The sequence below is a fragment of the Lonchura striata genome, chromosome 36 (genome assembly GCF_046129695.1).
Source record: "Lonchura striata isolate bLonStr1 chromosome 36, bLonStr1.mat, whole genome shotgun sequence".
Lineage (NCBI taxonomy): Eukaryota > Metazoa > Chordata > Aves > Passeriformes > Estrildidae > Lonchura > Lonchura striata.
This window is the reverse complement of record NC_134638.1, coordinates 420,344-441,095: the sequence shown is the minus strand read 5'-3', so window position 1 is coordinate 441,095 and position 20,752 is coordinate 420,344. Positions and strand designations below refer to the sequence as shown.

Genomic DNA, 20,752 nt, shown 5'->3' with positions numbered 1-20,752 from the left:
GTCTCGCCCCCCAATTCGGGGTGTCCGGGGCCCCCCCGGCCGCCCCCCCCGCCGGGGGAAGTGACTCGGCCGCGCTTCCTGGGGCGGTGTCGGAGCGGCCGCGGGCCCGGCCATGGAGCCCCCCCCGGAGCGCGGTGAGACCCCCGGGGGGGCGAGGGGACCCCCGGGACCCCCCCCCGGGACCCCCCCGGGACCCCCCGGGACCCCCCCGGGCGGGGGCGGGGGCGGCGGCGGAGCCGGGAATGGGACGGGGAAGGGGGGGGAGACACGTGGGGAACCGGGGGGCACCGGGGGGGCACCGGGGGGTCCCCGAATGTCACGGGGAGGGGGCGCCAGAACCGGGGGGGAGACACGGGGGGGGTCGCGGTCACACCTGAGGGGGTCCCCAAAGGGGAGGGGGGCAGGGCTGGGGGTGCCCCCCCCCCCCCGATGTCCCGGTGCCCCCCCCCCGATGTCCCGGTGCCCCCCGAGGTGACCGTGCCCCCCCCCCCAGGTGAGGCGGGACCCCCCCCGGTGAGGCCGAGCCCCCCCCGGGGCCGCTGGAGCTGCGGCTGCGGACGGTGGAGCGGGAGCTGGCGCTGGTCAAGGCGGCGCTGGGGGAGACCCTGCGCAGGTTGGGGGGCTGCGACCCCCCCGGGGGGCTCGGTGAGAGCGGGGATCCCCCCCCCCCAGGGGGAGGCGGGACCCTCAAAGGGGGCTGGGACCCCCCGAAATGGGACTGGGACTCCCTGGATGGGGCTGGGACCCCCCAAAATGGGACTGGGATCCCCCCCTAAATGGGGCTGGGACCCCCTGGATGGGGCTGAGACCCCCCGGATGGGCTGGATCCCCCCGAAATGGGGCTGGGACTCCCTGGATGGGGCTGGGACCCCCCGAAATGGGGCTGGGACCCCCTGGATGGGGCTGGGACCTCCCCAAATGGGGCTGGGACCCCCTGGATGGGGCTGAGACCCCCCGGATGGGGCTGGGATCCCCCCTAAATGGGGCTGGGACCCCCTGGATGGGTCTGGGACCCCCCGGATGGGGCTGGGATCCCCCCCGAAATGGGGCTGGGACCTCCCCAAATGGGGCTGGGACCTCCCCAAATGGGGCTGGGACTCCCTGGATGGGGCTGAGACTCCCTGGATGGGGCTGGGACCCCCCGAAATGGGGCTGGGACACCCTCAAATGGGACTGGGACCCCCCTAAATGGGGCTGGGACCCCCTGGATGGAGCTGAGACCTCCCGGATGGGGCTGGGATCCCCCCCTAAATGGGGCTGGGACCCCCTGGATGGGTCTGGGACCCCCCAAAATGGGGCTGGGACCCCCGAAATGGGACTGGGATCCCCCGCATGGGGCTGGGACCCCCCCTAAATGGGGTTGGGGTCTCCATCTCGGAGTCCCTCACCCTGTTTGGGGTCCCCGTTTCTTCCCTCCCCCCCCAAGCTGGGGGTCCTGAGGGAGGGTCTCGGGGTTCCGGGGGGGCTTTTTGGGGTCCTGAGCTCCCCCTCTTCCCCCCCCAGCCCCAGCGGAGCCCCCCCGGAGCCCCCCGGAGCATCAGCGTGGGGACGCAGACGGAGGAGCCCCCCCCGCGCCCCCCGAGCCCCCCCAGGAGCCCCCGGGACCGGCGGGGCCCCCCGGAGCCGCCCCCGCCGGGGTCCCCCCGTGCCCCCCCGCCCCGGGATCCCCGGAGCCCCCCCCGAGCCCCGAGACCCCCCCAGCGCCCCCAGCCCGGCCCCGCGGGGACCCCGCAAAGAGCTGTGAGGAGGGGGGGCACCCCAAATTGGGGAGGGGGCGGGCGGGGTGGGGAGGGGGCTGGGGTGAGCGGGACAGACCCCTGAGAGCCCCGGGAGGGCCGCGTGGACCCCCAAAACCCCTCAGGACCCCCCCCCAGAACCCCCCAGAACCTCTTGGGACCCCCAAAACCCCTCGGACCCCCCCCTCAGAACCCCCCAAAACCCCCAGGATCCCCCAGAACCCCCCAGAACCTCTTGGGACCCCCAAAACCCCTCAGGACCCCCCCCAAAACCCCTCAGACCCCCCCCCAGAACCCCCCAAAACCCCCGGGATCCCCCCAGAACCCCCCAGAACCTCTTGGGACCCCCAAAACCCCTCAGGACCCCCCCCAGAACCCCCCAAACCCCTCGGGACCCCCCCAGAACCCCCCAAAACCTCTCAGGACCCCCCCCTCAGAACCCCCAAAACCCCCAGGATCTCCCCAGAACCCCCCAGAACCCCTCGGGACCCCCCCCAGAACCCCCAGAACCCCTCGGGACCCCCCCAGAAGTCCCAAATCCTCCAGGACCCCCCCAAAACCCCTCGGACCCCCCCAGAACCCCCCAAAACCCTCGGGACTCCCCAGGTCACCCCAAAACCTTTTGGGACCCCCCAGGTCACCCTGCCCCCCCTGAACCCCCCAGTGGGAAATTGGGGCGTTATGGGGGAGGGGCTGGGAGGGTTTGGGGGTGCACGGGTGGATTTTGGGGGGCTGGGGAGGTCGGGGGTGCCGCCACTTCACTGACGGTGTCCCCCCATCCCCTGTCCCCCCTGGACCCCCCAAACTCTCCCCCCACCAAATCCCCCCACCTCCAAATTTCCTCATTCCTGCCCCCAACCTCTCAACACCCCCCAAAACCCCCCAAACCTCAAAACCTCCCCAAATCCCCTCAAACCCCCCAAACCCCTCCCGGACCCCCAAATCCCCCCCGTGCCCCCCAAATCCCCCCGTGCCCCCCAGGCTGCGCCGCCACAGCTCCTCCTCGGGCCCCCCCAGCCCCCGGCAGCGCCTGAGCCGCAAAGCAGCATCGTCAGCGAACCTGCTGCAGGGCAGCCCCGAGAGGTGGGACCCCAAAACATCCCCAAATACCCCTGAAATATCCCCAAAACATCCCCCAAAATATCCCCTAAATATCCCCTAAATATCCCCTAAATATCCCCAAAATATCCCCAAACATCCCCAAAACATCCCCCAAATACCCCTGAAATATCCCCAAAACATCCCCCAGAATATCCCCCTAAATATCCCCTAAATATCCCCAAAACATCCCCCAAAATATCCCCAAAACATCCCCCAAATACCTCTCAGATATCCCCAAAACACCCCCCAAATAGCCCTGAAATATGCCCCAAATACCCCCAAAATATCCCTGAAATATCCCCAGAATATTCCCAAAATACTGCCAAATTATCTCCCAAATATCCCCAAATTATCCCTGAAATATCCCTGAAATAGCCCCAAAATATCCCAAATATCCCTCAGATACCCCAAATTATCTGTGAAATATCTTCTGAACATTCCCCCAAATACCCCCAAAATATCCCTGAAATATCCCCCAAAATATTCCTCAAATATCCCAAAAATATCCCCAGAATACCCCTAAAACACCCCCCAAAATTCCCCCAAATTCCCAGACTCTTCCTTTGCCTCCACCCCCTTTGAACCCCAAAATCCCCCAGAACCCCCAAATTTCCCAAAATCCCCCATAATCCCCCCAGAACCCCCAAATTTCCCCAAAATCCCCCAAATCCCCCCAGAACCCCCAAATTTCCCCAAATCCCCCACCCCCCCCAATCTCTGCCTCCTCCCTGCAGCCGCCCGAAGGAGCCGACCCTGAGCCCAGGTGGGAAATTTTGGGGGTTTGGGGGGGGAAATTGGGGTTCAGGGATTCATTTTGGGGTTCGGGGCCTTCCTTTGGAGGGGACGTTTTGGGGTTTCATTGAGGGGTTTTGGGGGTTCAGTGGGTTCATTTTGGGTTTTTTTTGTGGGGGTCAGTGAATTATTTTGGGGGGTGCGGAGGGTTTATTTTGGGTGGTTATTTTGAGGATTTATTTGGGGTTCATTCTGGGGCTGTAACCCATTTTCCCTCTGTTTTCCTCCTTTTCTCCCCATTCCCCCCATTTCCCCCTATTTCCCCCCAATTTTCCCCATTTCTCCCCATTCCCCCGAATTTTTCTCCCCAATTTCCCTTTTACCCACATTTTCCCCCATTTCCTCCCTATTTTCCCCATTTTTCCCCATTTCCCCCCATTCATCCAATTCCCCCTTTCCTCCCATTTCTCCCATTCCCCACCCGTTTCTCCCTTTCCCCCTTTATCCCCATTTCCCCCATTTTTCCCTTTCCCCATTTTTCCCCATTCCCCCATTTTCCCCCATTTTCCCCCATTTTCCCCATTTCCCCCCATTTTCCCTATTTCCCTCCCTTTTCTCCTTCCCCCCCTTGTAATCCCCATTTTCCCCCCATTTTTTCCCATTTCTCCCCATTTCCCCCCATTTTCCCCATTTCCTTCCCTTTTCTCCTTTTCCCCCCCTTTTATCCCCATTTTCCCCCATTTTTCCCCAATTCCCCCCCATTTTCCCTATTTCCCTCCTTTTTCTCCTTTCCCCTCTCCTTGTAATCCCCATTTTTCCCCATTTCCCCGATTTTCCCCCCATTTTCCCGATTTTCCCCCCATTTTTCCCCCATTTCCCCCATTTTCCCTATTTCCCTCCTTTTCTCCTTCCCCCCCTTGTAATCCCCATTTTCACCGATTTCCCCCCATTTTTCCCCATTTTTCACCATTTTCCCCCCATTTTCCCCCATTTTTCCCCATTTTTCCCCATTTTCCCCCAATTCCCCCCATTTCCTTATTTCCCTCCTTTTTCTCCTTTCCCCCCTCCTTGTAATCCCCATTTTTCCCCATTTTCCCCGATTTTCCCACCATTTTTTCCCCATTTCCCCCCATTTTCCCCCATTTCCCCCATTTCCCCCATTTCCCCCATTTCCCCCATTTCCCCCCATTTTCCCCCATTTCCCCATTTCCCCCCATTTCCCCCATTTCCCCATTTTCCCCCATTTCCCCCCATTTCCCCCATTTCCCTCCCTTTTCTCCTTTCCCCCTCCTTGTAATCCCCATTTTTCCCATTTTCCCCGATTTTCCCGCCATTTTTTCCCCATTTCCCCCATTTCCCCCATTTCCCCCCATTTCCCCCCATTTTCCCCATTCCCCCCCATTCCCCCATTTCCCTCCCTTTTCTCCTTTCCCCCCTCTTTTAATCCCCATTCCCCCCGATTTTCCCCGTTTTTCCCCGTTTCCAGCCTCCCGCCGTGGCAATTACAACCTGGGTGAGGCGCGGGGGGAGCGGGGGGTGGCCGGGGGGTGCCGGGGGTTTTGGGGTGACCCCCGGGCCCCCGCAGAGGGGGTGTCGGTGAAGATGTTCCTGCGGGGCCGCCCCATCACCATGTACGTGCCCTCGGGGCTGGGCCCCTGCGCGCCGAGCTGCCCCCGGAGCGCCTGCAGCTCGACTGGGTGTATCCTGAACGCACGCAACGGCCCCAAAACCGCCCCAGAGTAACCCCGGAAATCCCCCCAAATCCCAAAAAACTGCCCCAAATAGCCCCAAAAATAGCCCAAAAAACTGCCCCGAAAATAGCCCAAAAAACTACCCCAAAATAACCCCAAAAATCTCCAAAAAACTACCCCAAATAACCCCAACAATCTCCAAAAATCCCAAAAAACTGCCCCAAAAATCCCAAAAAACTACCCAAAATAACCCCAAAAATCTCCAAAAAATCCCAAAAAACTGCCCCAAAATAGCCCCAAAAAACTGCCCCAAAAATAGCCCAAAAATATCCCAAAAAACTGCCCCAAAAATCCCAAAAAACTACCCCAAATAACCCCAACAATCTCCAAAAATCCCAAAAAACTGCCCCAAAAAATCCCAAAAATATCCCAAAATATTGCCCCGAAAATATCCCAAAAAACTGCCCCAAAATAGCCCAAAAAACTGCCCCAAATAACCCCAAAATCTCCAAAAAATCCCAAAAAACTACCCCAAAAAATCCCAAAAACTGCCCCAAAAATAGCCCAAAAAACTACCCCAAATAACCCCAAAAATCTCCAAAAAATCCCAAAAAACTGCCCCAAAATAGCCCCAAAAACTGCCCCGAAAATAGCCCCAAAAATATCCCAAAAAACTGCCCCAAAAATCCCAAAAAACTACCCCAAATAACCCCAACAATCTCCAAAAAATCCCAAAAAACTGCCCCAAAAATATCCCAAAAACTGCCCCAAATAACCCCAAAAATCTCCAAAAAACTACCCCAAATAACCCCAACAATCTCCAAAAAATCCCAAAAACGACCCCAAAAATCCCAAAAACTGCCCCAAAAATCCCAAAAAACTACCCAAAATAGCCCCAAAAATATCCCAAAAAACTGCCCCAAAAATCCCAAAAAACTGCCCAAAATCCCAAAAACTGCCCCAAAAATCCCAAAAAACTACCCAAAATAACCCCAAAAATCTCCAAAAAATCCCAAAAAACTGCCCCAAAATCCCAAAAAACTGCCCCAAAAAATCCCAAAAAACTACCCCAAAAAATCCCAAAAAACTGCCCCAAATAACCCCAACAATCTCCAAAAAATCCCAAAAAACTGCCCCAAAAATCCCAAAAAACTACCCCAAAAAAATCCCAAAAAACTGCCCAAATAACCCCAAAAATCTCCAAAAAATCCCAAAAAACTTCCCCAAAATAGCCCCAAAAATATCCCAAAAAACTACCCCAAATAACCCCAAAAATCTCCAAAAAATCCCAAAAACTGCCCCAAAAAATCCCAAAAAACTGCCCCAAAATAGCCCCAAAAATATCCCAAAAAACTACCCCAAATAACCCCAAAAATCTCCAAAAAATCCCAAAAAACTGCCCCAAAAATCCCAAAAAACTACCCCAAAAAACTGCCCCAAAATAGCCCCAAAAATGTCCCAAAAAACTACCCCAAATAACCCCAAAAATCTCCAAAAAATCCCAAAAAACTGCCCCAAATAACCCCAAAAATCTCCAAAAATCCCAAGAAACTGCCCCAAAATAGCCCCAAAAATATCCCAAAAAACTACCCCAAATAACCCCAAAAATCTCCAAAAAATCCCAAGAAACTGCCCAAAATCCCAAAAACTACCCCAAAAAATCCCAAGAAACTGCCCCAAAATTAGCCCCAAAAATATCCCAAAAAACTACCCCAAATAACCCCAAAATCTCCAAAAAATCCCAAGAAACTGCCCCAAAAATCCCAAAAATCCAGGGGATTCAGGAACAGGGTGTATCCTGACCCCAAAAATCCCAGGAAATGGCTCAAAATTCCCAGCTCCCCCAGTTTGCTCCTAGTTTGATCCCAGTGCTCCCAGTTTGCTCCCAGTGCTCCCAGTTTGACTCCCAGTGTTCCCAGTTTGATCCCAGTGCTCGCAGTTTGCTCCCAGTCCCTCCCAGTGCTCCCAGTATCACTCCCAGTCCCTCCCAGTGCTCCCGGTTTGCTCCCAGTGCTCCCAGTGCTCCCAGTCCCTCCCAGTTTGCTCCCAGTCCCTCCCAGTGCTCCCAGTATCACTCCCAGTGCTCCCAGTATCACTCCCAGTGCTCCCAGTATCACTCCCAGTCCCTCCCAGTGCTCCCAGTATCACTCCCAGTCCCTCCCAGTGCTCCCAGTTTGCTCCCAGTGCTCCCAGTATCACTCCCAGTCCCTCCCAGTGCTCCCAGTTTGCTCCCAGTCCTTCCCAGTGCTCCCAGTATCACTCCCAGTGCTCCCAGTATCACTCCCAGTCCCTCCCAGTGCCCCCAGTATCAATCCCAGTCCCTCCCAGTTTGCTCCCAGTCCCTCCCAGTGCTCCCAGTTTCACTCCCAGTCCCTCCCAGTGCTCCCAGTTTCACTCCCAGTCCCTCCCAGTGCTCCCAGTTTCCTTGACGCCGCAGTTACGGGTACCGGGGCCGGGACTCGCGCTCCAACCTGCACGTGCTGGGCTCGGGGGAGCTCGTCTACTTCATCGCCTGCGTGGTGGTGCTGCTGCAGCTGCCGGCGCGGCGCCAGCGCCACTACCTGCGCCACAGCGACTGCGTGCGCTGGTGAGGGCCCTGAATATCCCTAAATATCCCAAAATAACCCCAAAATATCCCAAATCCCAAAAAAACCCCGTTAGAAACACCCCTGTACTGCCTTGTGCCCCTCAAACCGCCACTACCTGCGCCACAGCGACTGCGTGCGCTGGTGAGGGTCCTAAATATCCAAAAATATCACTAAATAACCCCAAAATATCCCTAAATATCCCTAAATAACCCCAAAATATCCCTAAGTAACCCCAAAATATCCCAAAATATCCCTAAATAACCCCAAAATATCCCAAATCCCAAAAAAAACCCCGTTAGAAACACCCCTGTACTGCCTTGTGCCCCTCAAACCGCCACTACCTGCGCCACAGCGACTGCGTGCGCTGGTGAGGGTCCTAAATATCCAAAAATATCACTAAATAACCCCAAAATATCCCAAAATATCCCTAAATAACCCCAAAATATCCCAAAATATCCCTAAATAACCCCAAAATATCCCAAATCCCAAAAAAACCCCGTTAGAAACACCCCTGTACTGCCTTGTGCCCCTCAAACCGCCACTACCTGCGCCACAGCGACTGCGTGCGCTGGTGAGGGCCCTGAATATCCCAAAATATCCCTAAATATCCCAAAATATCCCTAAGTAACCCCAAAATATCCCAAAATATCCCTAAATAACCCCAAAATATCCCAAATCCCCAAAAAACCCCGTTAGAAACACCCCTGTACTGCCTTGTGCCCCTCAAACCGCCACTACCTGCGCCACAGCGACTGCGTCCGGTGGTAAGCATCCTAAATATCCCAAAATATCCCTAAATAACCCCAAAATATCCCTAAATATCCCAAATCCCAAGAAAAACCCCAAAAAACCCCATCAGAAACTCCCCTGTACCTCCCTGTGCCGCTGCCTGTACCCCTCAAACCACCATTGCCCTGCGCCTCAGTGACTGCATGCACTGGTGAGCATCCTAAATATCCCAAATATCCCAAAATAACCCCTAAAAATCCCCAAAATATCCCAAAATAACCCTTAAATATCCCTAATCCCCAAAAAAACCCCATTAGAAACACCCCTGTACCCCTCAAACCTCCACTACTTGCGCCACAGCGACTGCGTCAGGGGGTGAGGGATCCTAAATATCCCAAATAACCCCAAATAAACCTAAAATCAACCAAAATAACTCCAAATAAACACCAACAAGCCCAAATTGCCCCCAACCCCCCCAAACCGGGGTCACCTCCCTGTCCCCCCAGCCTGGCCGTGCACCCCGACCGGCTCCGCGTGGCCACCGGGCAGGCGGCCGGAGTGGACAAGGATGGCAAGGTGGGACCTTGGGGACACCTGGGGATACCTTGGGGACACCTTGGGGACACCTTGGGGACATTGGGGACACCTTGGGGACACCTTGGGGACACCTGGGGACATTGGGGACACCTTGGGGACCTTGGGGACACCTTGGGGACACCTGGGGACATTGGGGACACCCCTGGGACACCTTGGGGACACCTTGGGGACATTGGGGACACCTTGGGGACACCTTGGGGACACCTTGGGGACATTGGGGACACCCCTGGGACACCTTGGGGACACCTTGGGGACATTGGGGACACCTTGGGGACACCTTGGGGACACCTGGGGACATTGGGGACACCTTGGGGACCTTGGGGACACCTTGGGGACACCTGGGGATACCTTGGGGACACACCTGGGACACCCCTGGGACACCTTGGGGACATTGGGGACACCTTGGGGACACCTTGGGGACACCTTGGGGACATTGGGGACACCCCTGGGACACCCCTGGGACACCCCTGGGACACCTTGGGGACACCTTGGGGACATTGGGGTCAACCCTGGGACACCTTGGGGACACCTGGGGACACTCTGGGGGCAGCCCTGGGGGCACCTTGGGGACATCTTGGGGGCATCTTGGGGACATTGGGGACACCTTGGGGACACCTGGGGATACCTTGGGGGCATCTGGGGACACCCTGGGGACATTGGGGACATCCCTGGGACACCTTGGGGACATTGGGGACACCTTGGGGACACCCCTGGGACACATTGGGGACATTGGGGACACCTTGGGGACACCTTGGGGACATTGGGGACACCCCTGGGGCACCTTGGGGACATTGGAGACACATCGGGGGCAGTCCTGGGTGCCCTGGGACACCTTGGGGACACTGGGGACACGTTTGGGACACCTTGAGGGAATCTGGGGACACCCTGGGGACATCCGTGGGACCTTGGGGACACCCCTGGGACACCTTGGGGACATCCTGGGGACATGGGGGATTCCTTGGGGACATCCTGAGGACACCTTGGGAACACCCCTGGGAACAGGGCCGGGGCCCCAAACTGCCTCGCCCATGGTGTGAAACCCCAAAATCTCCTAAAATCCCTCCCAGAATCCTCCCAAAACCCCCCCAAAACCCCCCCAAAATCCCCCAAAATCCCCCAAAATCCCCCAAAATCCCCCAAAATTCCCCCAAAATCCCCCAAAATTCCCCAAAATCCCCCAAAATTCCCCAAAATTCCCCAAAATCCCCCAATCCCCGCCCGCAGCCCCTGCAGCCCATCGTGCACATCTGGGACTCGGCCACGCTCCAGACCCTGCAGCAGATCGGCCTCGGCTCCTTCGAGCGCGGCGTGGGCTCGCTGGCCTTCTCCACGGCTGTGAGTGCCCCAAGACTGCCCCAAACACCCCAAAAACACCCCAAATATCCCAAAACACTCCAAGCCCCCAAAATACCCCCCAAATCCCCTCAAAACCCACCAAAATCCCTCCAGAAATACCGCAAAAATGCCCCAAATACCCCCAAAAACACCCCAAACGCTCCAAAATAACCCAAAACCACCCCAAGCCCCCCAGATCCCTCCAAGAACCACCAAAATACCTCCAAAAACACCCCAAATACCCCAAACACCCCCAAACCACCCCAAATATCCCAAAACACTCCAAGCCCCCAAAATACCCCCCAAATCCCCTCAAAACCCACCAAAATCCCTCCAAAAATACCCCAAAAATGCCCCAAATACCCCCAAAAACACCCCAAACGCTCCAAAATACCCCAAAACCACCCCAAGCCCCCCAGATCCCTCCAAGAACCACCAAAATACCTCCAAAAACACCCCAAATACCCCAAACACCCCCAAACCACCCCAAATACCCTAAACACCTCAAAAACTGCCCCAAAATATCCCAAAACCCACCCCAAGTACCCCAAACACCCCAAACCTCCAAAATACCCCAGAAAACACCAAAATATCCCCAAAAACTGAGGAAATTGGGGTTTTTTTTTGGGGTGACCCAATCTCCCTGAGCCCTGTGGGGGCTGCTGAGGGGATTTGGGGTTTTTGGGGGGTTTTTTTGGGGTGCCCAGGACCAGGGCGCGTTCCTGTGCGTGGTCGATGACTCCAACGAGCACATGATGTCGGTGTGGGACTGCGCCCGCGGCACCAAGCTGGCCGAGGTCAAGGTGGGACCCCAAACCCAACCCCAAATCCACCCCAAATCCCACAAGCACACCCCAAATCTCCTCAGCCCCTGAAACAACCCCAAATCCCACCCCAAATCCTATTTCAATTCCTAAAAATTCCCCAAAATCCCCAAACCCAGCCCCAAACCCATCCCAAATCCTGGAATCCCAGCCAAAACACCAACCCCACCCCAAATCCCACCTCAAACCCCACCCCAAACCCCCCAAAACCCCAAGCCCTACCCCAAATCCCCCAATCCCACCCAAAACCCCAAACCCCACCCCAAACCCACCCCAAATCCCACATTTACATCCCAAATCCCCTAATCCCACCCAAAACCCCAAATCCCACTCCGAACCCTCGAAACACCCCAAAACCCCACCCTAAAACCCCAAATCCCACCCTAAATCCCAAACCCCACCTCAAATCCCACCCCAAAGCCCCCAAACCCCACCCTAACTCCCCCAAAAACCCCAAAACCCCGCCCTAAATCCCCCAAATCTCACCCTAAACCCCCCAAAAGAACCCCCAACGCCCCAAATCCCACCCCAAAGCCCCCAAAAACCCCAAACCCCACCCCGCAGAGCACCAACGAGTCGGTGCTGACGGTGGAGTTCAACCCCCGCGACAGCAGCAGCATCGTCAGCAGCGGCAAATCCCACGTGTTCTTCTGGAGCTGGAGCGGCGGCGCGCTCACCAAGAAACACGGCATCTTCGGGGTTAATGGGCTGGGGTTTGGGGTTGGGTTTTGGGGTTTGGGGTTCAGGGTTTGGGGTTTGGGGTTGGATTTGGAGTTCAGGGTTTGGGGTTGGAGTTCGGGGTTTGGGGTTGGGGTTGGGATTGGGGGATCTGGAGCTGGAGCGGCGGCGCGCTCACCAAGAAACACGGCATCTTCGGGGTTAATGGGCTGGGGTTTGGAGTTCGGGGTTTGGGGTTTGGGGTTTGGGGTTTGGGGTTGGGTTTGGGGTTGGGTTTGGGGTTCAGGGTTTGGGGTTCAGGGTTTGGGGTTGGGGTTTGGGGTTGGGTTTGGGGTTTGGGGTTGGGTTTGGGGTTTGGGGTTTGGGGTTGGGTTTGGGGTTTGGGGTTGGGATTGGGGGATCTGGAGCTGGAGCGGCGGCGCGCTCACCAAGAAACACGGCATCTTCGGGGTTAATGGGACTGGGGTTTGGGGTTTGGGGTTCGGCATCTTTGGGGTTAACGGTTTTGAGTTTGGGGCAGGTTTTGGGGTGGCTTTGTGGGGAATTGGGTGTTTTGGGGCAGCTCTGTGAGGATTTGGGGTTTTTGGGGTGGCTCTGTGGGGATTTGGGGTTTTTGGGGCAGCTCTGTAGGGATTTGAGGTTTTTGGGGTGGCTCTGTGGGGATTTGGGGTTTTTGGGGCAGCTCTGTGAGGATTTGGGGTTTTTGGGGCGGCTCTGTGGGGATTTGGGGTTTTTGGGGCAGCTCTGTGGGGATTTGGGTGTTTTGGGGCAGCTCTGTGAGGATTTGGGGTTTTTGGGGCAGCTCTGTGGGGATTTGGGGGTTTTGGGGCAGTTTTGTGGGGATTTGGGGTTTTTGGGGTGGCTCTGTGGGGATTTGGGGTTTTTGGGGCGGCTCTGTGGGGATTTGGGGTTTTCGGGGTGGTTTTGGGGTCGCTGAGCCCCTTGCCCCCACTTTAGAAGTACAAGAAGCCCAAGTTCATCCAGTGCTTCATCTTCGACGCCGCCGGGGCGCTGCTGACCGGGGACTCGGAGGGGAACATCCTCACCTGGACCCGCACCCCGGGCAAGGGGGGCAAAGGTGGGGCTGGGATTTGGGGGGATTTGGGGGGATTTTGGGGTATTTGGGGGGTTTTGGGGGAGTTTGGGATGGGGTTTGCAGACAGAACATCCTCACCTGGACCCACACCCCGGGCAAGGGGGGCAAAGGTGGGGCTGGGGTTTGGGGGGATTTGGGGGGATTTGGGGGGGATTTGGGGAGATTTTGGGGAGTTTGGGGTGGGGTTTGCAGACAGAACATCCTCACCTGGACCCGCACCCCGGGCAAGGGGGGCAAAGGTGGGGCTGGGATTTGGGGGGATTTGGGGGGATTTGGGGGGATTTGGGGGGATTTGGGGGAGTTTGGGGTGGGGTTTGCAGACAGAACATCCTCACCTGGACCCGCACCCCGGGCAAGGGGGGCAAAGGTGGGGCTGGGGTTTGGCGTGGGTCTGAGGTGGGATTTGGGGGAATTTGGGGTGATTTTAGGGGAATTTAGGGTGGGTTTGGGGGATGGTTTTTGGGTAGGTTTCAGGGGTTGATTTGGGCTCGTTTTTGTGGTGTTTTGGGGCTCATTTTGGGGTGTTTCGGAGTTGGTTTTAGAGCTGGTTTTGGGGGATCGCCTTGGTCTGTTTTTAGGGCTGGTTTTGGGGTGGATTTGGGGTATTTTGGGGCTGGTTTTAGGAGGCGGTTTTTGGCTGTGTTTGCGGTTGGTTTTAGGGTGTTTTGGGTCTGGTTCTAGGGCTGGTTTTGGGGTGGATTTGGGGCTGGTTTTAGGGATGACTGGGCTGGTTTTGGGGTGGATTTGGGCTGTTTTGGGGCTGGTTTTGGGGGATGGCTTTGTGCTGGTTTTGGGGCTGGTTTTGGGGTGGATTTGGGCTGTTTTAGGGCTGGTTTTGGGGGATGGCTGTGGGCTGTGTTCAGGTCTGTTTTTGGGGCTGGTTTTGGGGTGGATTTGGGGTATTTTGGGGCTGGGTTTGGGGCTGCTTATAGGGTGTTTTGGGGCTGGTTTCGGGGCTGGTTTTGGGGTATTTTGGGGCTGGATTTAGGGCTGGGTTTGGGGCTGCTTATAGGGTGTTTTGGGGCTGGTTTTCGGGCTGGTTTTGGGGTGGGTTTGGGGAATTTGGGGCTGAGCCACGCCCCCAGAGATGTACCAGATCGGGCAGCAGACGCGGGCCCACGAGGGCAGCGTGTTCGCGCTCTGCCGCCGCCGCGACGGGACCGTGCTCAGCGGGGGCGGGAAGGACCGCAGGGTGCTCAGCTGGAGCCCCACGCTGGAGCTGCTGCACGAGGTCGAGGTGGGCAGAGCCCCAGAACCCCAAAAACCCTAAAAAAAATCTCCCTTAGTGCTTTAAAAATTTCTTAGTGCCGCAAAAACCTCCCTTAGTGCCTCAAAAAATCTCCCTTGGTGCCCTAAAAATCTCCCTCGCTGCCTCAAAAAAAATCCCTGGAAACCCCAAAAAGTTCCTTTAGTGCCCCAAAAATCTCCCTTAGTGCCTCAAAAACCAGCCCTTGGAACCCGAAAAATCTTCCTTAGTGCCCTAAAAATCCTCCTGGATTGCCAAAAATCTTCCTTAGTGCCCCCAAAACTGCCTGGGTACCCCAAAACTCTCCCTGGCTACCCCAAAATCCTCCCTGGATCCCAAATCCCAAAGGGCTACGGGATGGGGGAAGTTTGTGGGGGAAGATTTGGGGGTTTTTGGGGTCCCCCATTCCCTGAGCCCTTCAGATGGTTCTGATGGGTATTTGGGTTTTTCTGGAGGTTCCCCATCTCCCCAAGTGCTGTCAGGGGTATTTGGGGTTGTTTTGGGGTGACCCCCAGTTCCTCGAGAGCTTTGGGTGTTTCTAATGGCGTATTTGGGGTTGTTTTTGGGGTCCCCCAGATCCCTGAACCCTTCAGGGGGTTCTGACAGGGTATTTGGGATTGTTTTTGAGGTCCTCTGGTTCCCTGAGCCCTTTGAGTGGTCCTGACAGGGTATTTGGGGTTGTTTTTTGGGGTCCCCAGCTCCCCGAGAGCTTTGGGTGTTTCTAAAGGGGTATTTGGGGTTGTTTTGGGGTCCCCAGCTCCCCGAGAGCTTTGAGTGTTTCTAACGGGGTATTTGGGGTTGTTTTTGGGGTCCCCAGCTCCCCGAGAGCTTTGCGTGTTTCTAGAGGGGTATTTGGGGTTGTTTTTGGGGTCCCCAGCTCCCCGAGAGCTTTGGGCGTTTCTAACGGGGTATTTGGGGTTGTTTTTGGGGTCCCCAGCTCCCCGAGAGCTTCGGCGCCGTCCGCACGATCGCGGAGGGTCCCGGGGAGGAGCTGCTGGTCGGGACCACGCGGAACGCGCTGCTCCAGGGCACGCTGGGCTCCGGCTTCACCCCCATCGTCCAGGTGGGCTTTTTTTGGGGGGTGGTCCCTCGGGGGTGTCCGGGGTGGGCACGGGGCGCTGACCCCTGCCCGGACCCCCCCCAGGGTCACACGGACGAGGTTTGGGGTCTGGCCACGCACCCCAACTGCTGCCGCTTCCTCACCTGCGGCCACGACCGCCAGCTCTGCCTGTGGGATGGCCACGAGCACGCGCTGGCCTGGAGCCTGGCGCTGGAGGTGGGGGGGACCCCAAAACTGGGGAGGGGGACATCCCAGGGGGGTCTGGAGTGAGGTTTGGGGGGGTTTAGGGGGAATTAGGGGAGGTTTGGCGTCTGTAATGGGGGTACAGAAGGGCTGGGGAGGGACCAGGAGCATGCCCTGGCTGGAGCCTGACGCTGGAGGTGGGGGGGACCCCAAAATTGGGGAGGGGGACACCCCAGGGGGGTCTGGAGTGAGGTTTGGGGGGGTTTAGGGGGGGTTTAGGGTCTGTAATATGGGTGCAGGGTTCTGGGGACAAGGGACAGGAACTGGAGCCTGGAGCTGGAGGTGGGCGGCCACCCCCAAAACTGGGGAGGGGGACACCCCGGAGGGGTCAGGATTGAGGTTTCGGGGGCTTAGGGTCTGTAATGGGGGTACAGAAGGGCTGGGGAGGGACCAGGAGCACGCCCTGGCTGGAGCTGGGGCTGGGGCTGGGTGAAGACCCCTGAAAGTGGGGAGGGGGCGTTTGGGGATGGGTCAGGAGCACGGTTTGTGGGGTCAGGGGGTGCTCTGGGGACAAGGGACGAGGAGCACACCCGGGCTGGGGACCCCCGAATTGGGGCTGGGGGTGGTTTGGGGTGCGGGGGGTGGCGGCAGCCCCGGTTTGGGGCTCTGGGGGGGTCCCGGGGACCCCCCGTGACCCCTCCCCACCCCCAGGACACCGGGCTCTGCGCCGACTTCCACCCCGGGGGACACGTGGTGGCCGTGGGGCTGCTGAGCGGGCGGTGAGTGACCGGGACACCGGGGGACACGGGGGGACACCGGGGGACACGGGGGGACATGGGGACAGGAGGGGACACAGGGGGACACGGGGGGACATGGGGGGACATGGAAGGACACAAGGACATGGGGGGACAAGGGGACACGGGGGGAGATGGGGACACAGGGGAACAGTGCCCATGGTCCCCCTGTCACCCCCATGTCCCCGTGTCCCCCCATGTCCCCGTGTCCCCCCCCATGTCCCCGTGTCCCCCCCATGTCCCCCTGTCACCCCCATGTCCCCGTGTCCCCCCCTGTCCTGTGTCCCCCCATGTCCCCGTGTCCCCCTGTGTCCCCCCATGTCCCCCTGTCCCCCCCATGTCCCCGTGTCCCCCCATGTCCCCGTGTCCCCCCATGTCCCCGTGTCCCCCTGTGTCCCCCCATGTCCCCCTGTCCCCCCCATGTCCCCGTGTCCCCCCATGTCCCGTGTCCCCCCCATGTCCCCGTGTCCCCCCCATGTCCCCGTGTCCCCCCATGTCCCCCCCATGTCCCCGTGTCCCCCCATGTCCCCGTGTCCCCCCCATGTCCCCGTGTCCCCCCGTGTCCCCCCATGTCCCGTGTCCCCCCCATGTCCCCGTGTCCCCCCATGTCCCATGTCCCCCCCATGTCCCCGTGTCCCCCCATGTCCCCCTGTCGCCCCCATGTCCCGTGTCCCCCCATGTCCCCCTGTCCCCCCCATGTCCCCGTGTCCCCCCGTGTCCCATGTCCCGTGTCCCCCCATGTCCCGTGTCCCCCCATGTCCCCGTGTCCCCGTCCCGCAGGTGGCTGGTGCTGGACACGGGCACGCGGCAGCTCCTGGCCGGGGGCTCGGACGGGAACGAGCAGCTCTCGGTGGTTCGCTTCTCACCGGGTGAGCCCCGCGTCCCCTGCCAGCCCAAACTGTCCCCAAACTGTCCTTGGCCTGTCCCTGATCCCAAACTGTCCCCAGACTGTCCCCAGATTGTCCCTGACCCCTCCCTGTCCCAAAATTGTCCTAAAACTGTCTCTGGCCTGTCCCTGATCCCTCCCTGTCCCCAGAATGTCCCCAAACTGTCCCTGATCCCTCCCTGTCCCCAAACTATCCCAAATCCCCCCCCAGTGTGTGGAACCCCCCCCCAAACCCTCCCAGGTCATGGGGCCCCCCCAGACTTGTGTTCCCCCAAACCCCCCAAATCCGTGTCCCCCCAAACTCCCCCAAATCCATGTTCCCCCCAAACCCGTGTCCCCCCAAATCCCCCCAAACCCTGTGTCCCCCCAAACCCGTGTCCCCCCCAAGCCCCCCCAAACCCTGTGTCCCCCCCAAACCCCCTGCCCCCCCAAACCCCGTGTCCCCCCAAACCCCGTGTCCCCCCAAACCCCGTGTCCCCCCCAACCCCGTGTCCCCCCCAAACCCCGTGTCCCCCCCAAACCCCGTGTCCCCCCAAACCCCATGCCCCCCAAACCCCGTGTCCCCCCAAACCCCGTGTCCCCCCCAAACCCCGTGTCCCCCCCAAAGCCCATGCCCCCCCAAACCCCGTGTCCCCCCCAAACCCCGTGTCCCCCCCAAACCCGCGTCCCCCCCGTTGCAGACGGGACCTTCCTGGCCATCGGCTCCCACGACAATTTCATCTACATCTACAGCGTGGCCGAGGGCGGCCGCAAGTTCAGCCGCTTCGGCCGCTGCACCGTGAGCTGGGGGGCTGGCGGGGGCTGGGGGGGGGTCCCCAAACCCCCCCGGACCCCCAGCGACCCCCCCCACCCCCCGCTGCCCCCAGGGTCACTCGAGTTTCATCACCCACCTGGACTGGTCCAAGGACGGGCGGTTCATCATGTCCAACTCAGGGGATTATGAGATCCTCTACTGTGAGTCTGGGGGCTTGGGGGGCTCCCCCTGGGGCTGACGAGACCCCCATGACCCTGCCGGGACCCTCCTGACCCTGCCGGGACCCCCAGAGCTGGGGGGAACCCCCTGGCCCTGCCAGGACCTTCCTGAACCTTCCTGGCCCTTCCAGATCTTTCCAGGACCCTTCTGCCCCTGCCAGGACCTCCAAAGCTGGGGGGAACCCCCTGACCCCACCGGGACCCCCCAGACTTTGGGGTCTCACTGTCCCCCTCCCCTGGTTCTTTTTGGGGGGGTGTCATTTTCCCTCCCCAGATTTTGGGGGTCTCTTTTCCCTTCCCCTCCCCAGCTTTTGGGGGGGCTTTCCCTTTTCCCTCCCTCCTCCTCCTCCCAAATTTTGGGTGCCTTTCACTACCCCCCACCCCAAATTTCGGGGTGAACTCTCCAAGCCCCCCCCAGCCCAGATTTTGGGGGTCTCTCCCCCCTCCAGGGGACGTGGCCGGGGGCTGCAAATTGCTGCGGAACCGCTTCGAGAGCCGGGACCGGGAATGGGCCTCCTACACCTGCGTGCTGGGCTTCCACGTCTTCGGTGGGTCTGGGGGCTCGGGGGGTCTCAGGGGGGGTTTGGGGGGGTTCCCCATCTCCCCAAGTGGTTCAGGGGGTGCTGTCAGGAGTATTTGGGTTTCTTTTAGGGTCCCCCAGCTCTCCGAACCCTCGGGGTGGTTCTGGCAGAGTATTTGGGGTTGTTTTGGGGTGATCCCCAGTTCCCCGAGAGCTTTGGGTGTTTCTGACAGGGTATTTGGGGTTTTTTTGGAGTCCCCCAGCTCCCTGAGAGCTTCAGAAGGTTCTAATGGTTTTTTTTTTTTTGGGGTCCCCCAGTTCCCTGAGCCCTTTGGGTACTTCTAACGGGATATTTGGGGGGTTTTTTTTGGGTTGCCCAGCTCCCCAAGCCCTTGTGGTGTTTCTAGCGGGGTATTTGTGGATGTTTTTGGGGTCCCCAGCTCCCCGAGAGCTTTGCGTGTTTCTAGAGGGGTATTTGGGGGTTTTTGGGGTCCCCCTGACCCCCGACATCGGCGCAGGGGTGTGGCCGGACGGCTCGGACGGCACCGACATCAACTCGCTGTGCCGCTCGCACCACGAGCGCGTGGTGGCCGTGGCCGACGACTTCTGCAAGGTTCACCTGTTCCAGTACCCCTGTGCCCGGGCCAAGGTGGGCACCGGGCTCTGGGGGGGTTTCGGGGGGGCTGGGGAAGGGTCCCAGAGTCCAGTTTGGGGGTCCCAGACCCCAGTTTGGGGGGTCAGGAGGGTCCAGACTCACTGCCGGTGGGTTGGCGATCCCAACCCCTGGACTGGCTGTTCTGGGGGGATTTGGGGGGGGGTCCAAATCCCAGATTTTTGGGCTCGGGAGAGTCCCAGACCCCAATTTGAGAGGCTGGGGGGGGTCCAGACCACAAATTTTTGGGCTCAGGAAGGTCCCATACCCCAAATTTGGGGGCTCCAAACCCACTGGGTGTTTTGGGGGGTCCCACACCCCAATTTAGGGGTATGGGGGGGGGGTCCAGACCCCAATTTGAGGGGTTGTGGGGGTGGTTCCAGACCCCAAATTTTTGGGCTCGGGAGGGTCCCAGACCCCAATTTGAGGGGATGAGGGGATCGGGGTGAGGGGTGGGGGTCCCACACCCCAATTTAGGGGTATGGGGGGGGTCCAGACCCCAATGTGAGGGGTCGTGGGGTGGTTCCAGACCCCAAATTTTTGGGCTCGGGAGGGTCCCAGACCCCAATTTGAGGGGATCGGGGTGGGGGGTCCCACACCCCAATTTAGGGGTATGGGGGGGGGTCCAGACCCCAATTTGAGGGGTCGTGGGGTGGTTCCAGACCCCAAATTTTTGGGCTCGGGAGGGTCCCAGACCCCAGTTTGAGGGGATCGGGGTGGGGGGTCCCACACCCCAATTTAGGGGTATGGGGGGGGGGGTCAGACCCCAATTTCGGGGGTCCCCCCCCGTTTGCGGGGGGGGGGGGGGGGCTGTATCCACGTGACCCCGCAGTCACGTGTCGCCCCCTCCCTCACAGGCTCCCAGTCACGTGTACGGCGGGCACGGCAGCCACGTGACCAACGTGCGCTTCACGCACGACGACGGACACCTGGTGTCGCTGGGCGGGAAGGACACCAGCGTCTTCCAGTGGCGGGTGCTGCCCGGGGACAGCGCCTGAGCCCCGCGCCTTCCTCCTCCTCCTCCTCCTCGCTGCTTCCTCTTCCCCCTTTCCCCCCTTCCTGGGACCAAAGAGCGGCTCGGGGTTTGGTGGAAAGCTTTCCCCCCCCGCCGCGTTTTCGCGCTGCACTGTGAGAGGCGTCAATAAAAGCCTTGGGGTCAGGGTAGGACCCCGCCGTTTCCTCCGGGATCGCCGCCGCTTCCCGGAAGCGCCGCGGGTTCTTCCTCCGTGCCCGCCCTCGGCGCCTTTCCGGTTCTGGCGGAACTCGCCGAGCGCGTTACGGAAAGAGCCGAGGTTGAGGCGAGGAGTGCCGGAGAGAGCCGAGGCCAAGCCG

General features: G+C 59.3%; 1 protein-coding gene across 1 annotated transcript; it reads left to right on the top strand.

Moving 5' to 3' along the window:
• Positions 1-112: 112 nt before the first annotated feature.
• EML3 (EMAP like 3) lies at positions 113-20,511 on the top strand. The gene is given in 24 exon segments (XM_077789631.1): positions 113-134; positions 499-613; positions 1,504-1,740; positions 2,718-2,819; positions 3,572-3,600; positions 5,056-5,082; positions 5,155-5,222; positions 5,225-5,268; positions 7,698-7,847; positions 9,084-9,153; positions 10,399-10,638; positions 11,217-11,312; positions 11,898-12,032; positions 12,969-13,089; positions 14,193-14,344; positions 15,291-15,416; positions 15,498-15,629; positions 16,308-16,375; positions 17,171-17,259; positions 17,957-18,054; positions 18,143-18,230; positions 18,698-18,796; positions 19,287-19,417; positions 20,278-20,511. Coding segments are annotated over 24 exon segments (2,580 nt in total). The 3' UTR covers positions 20,419-20,511.
• Positions 20,512-20,752: the final 241 nt, after the last annotated feature.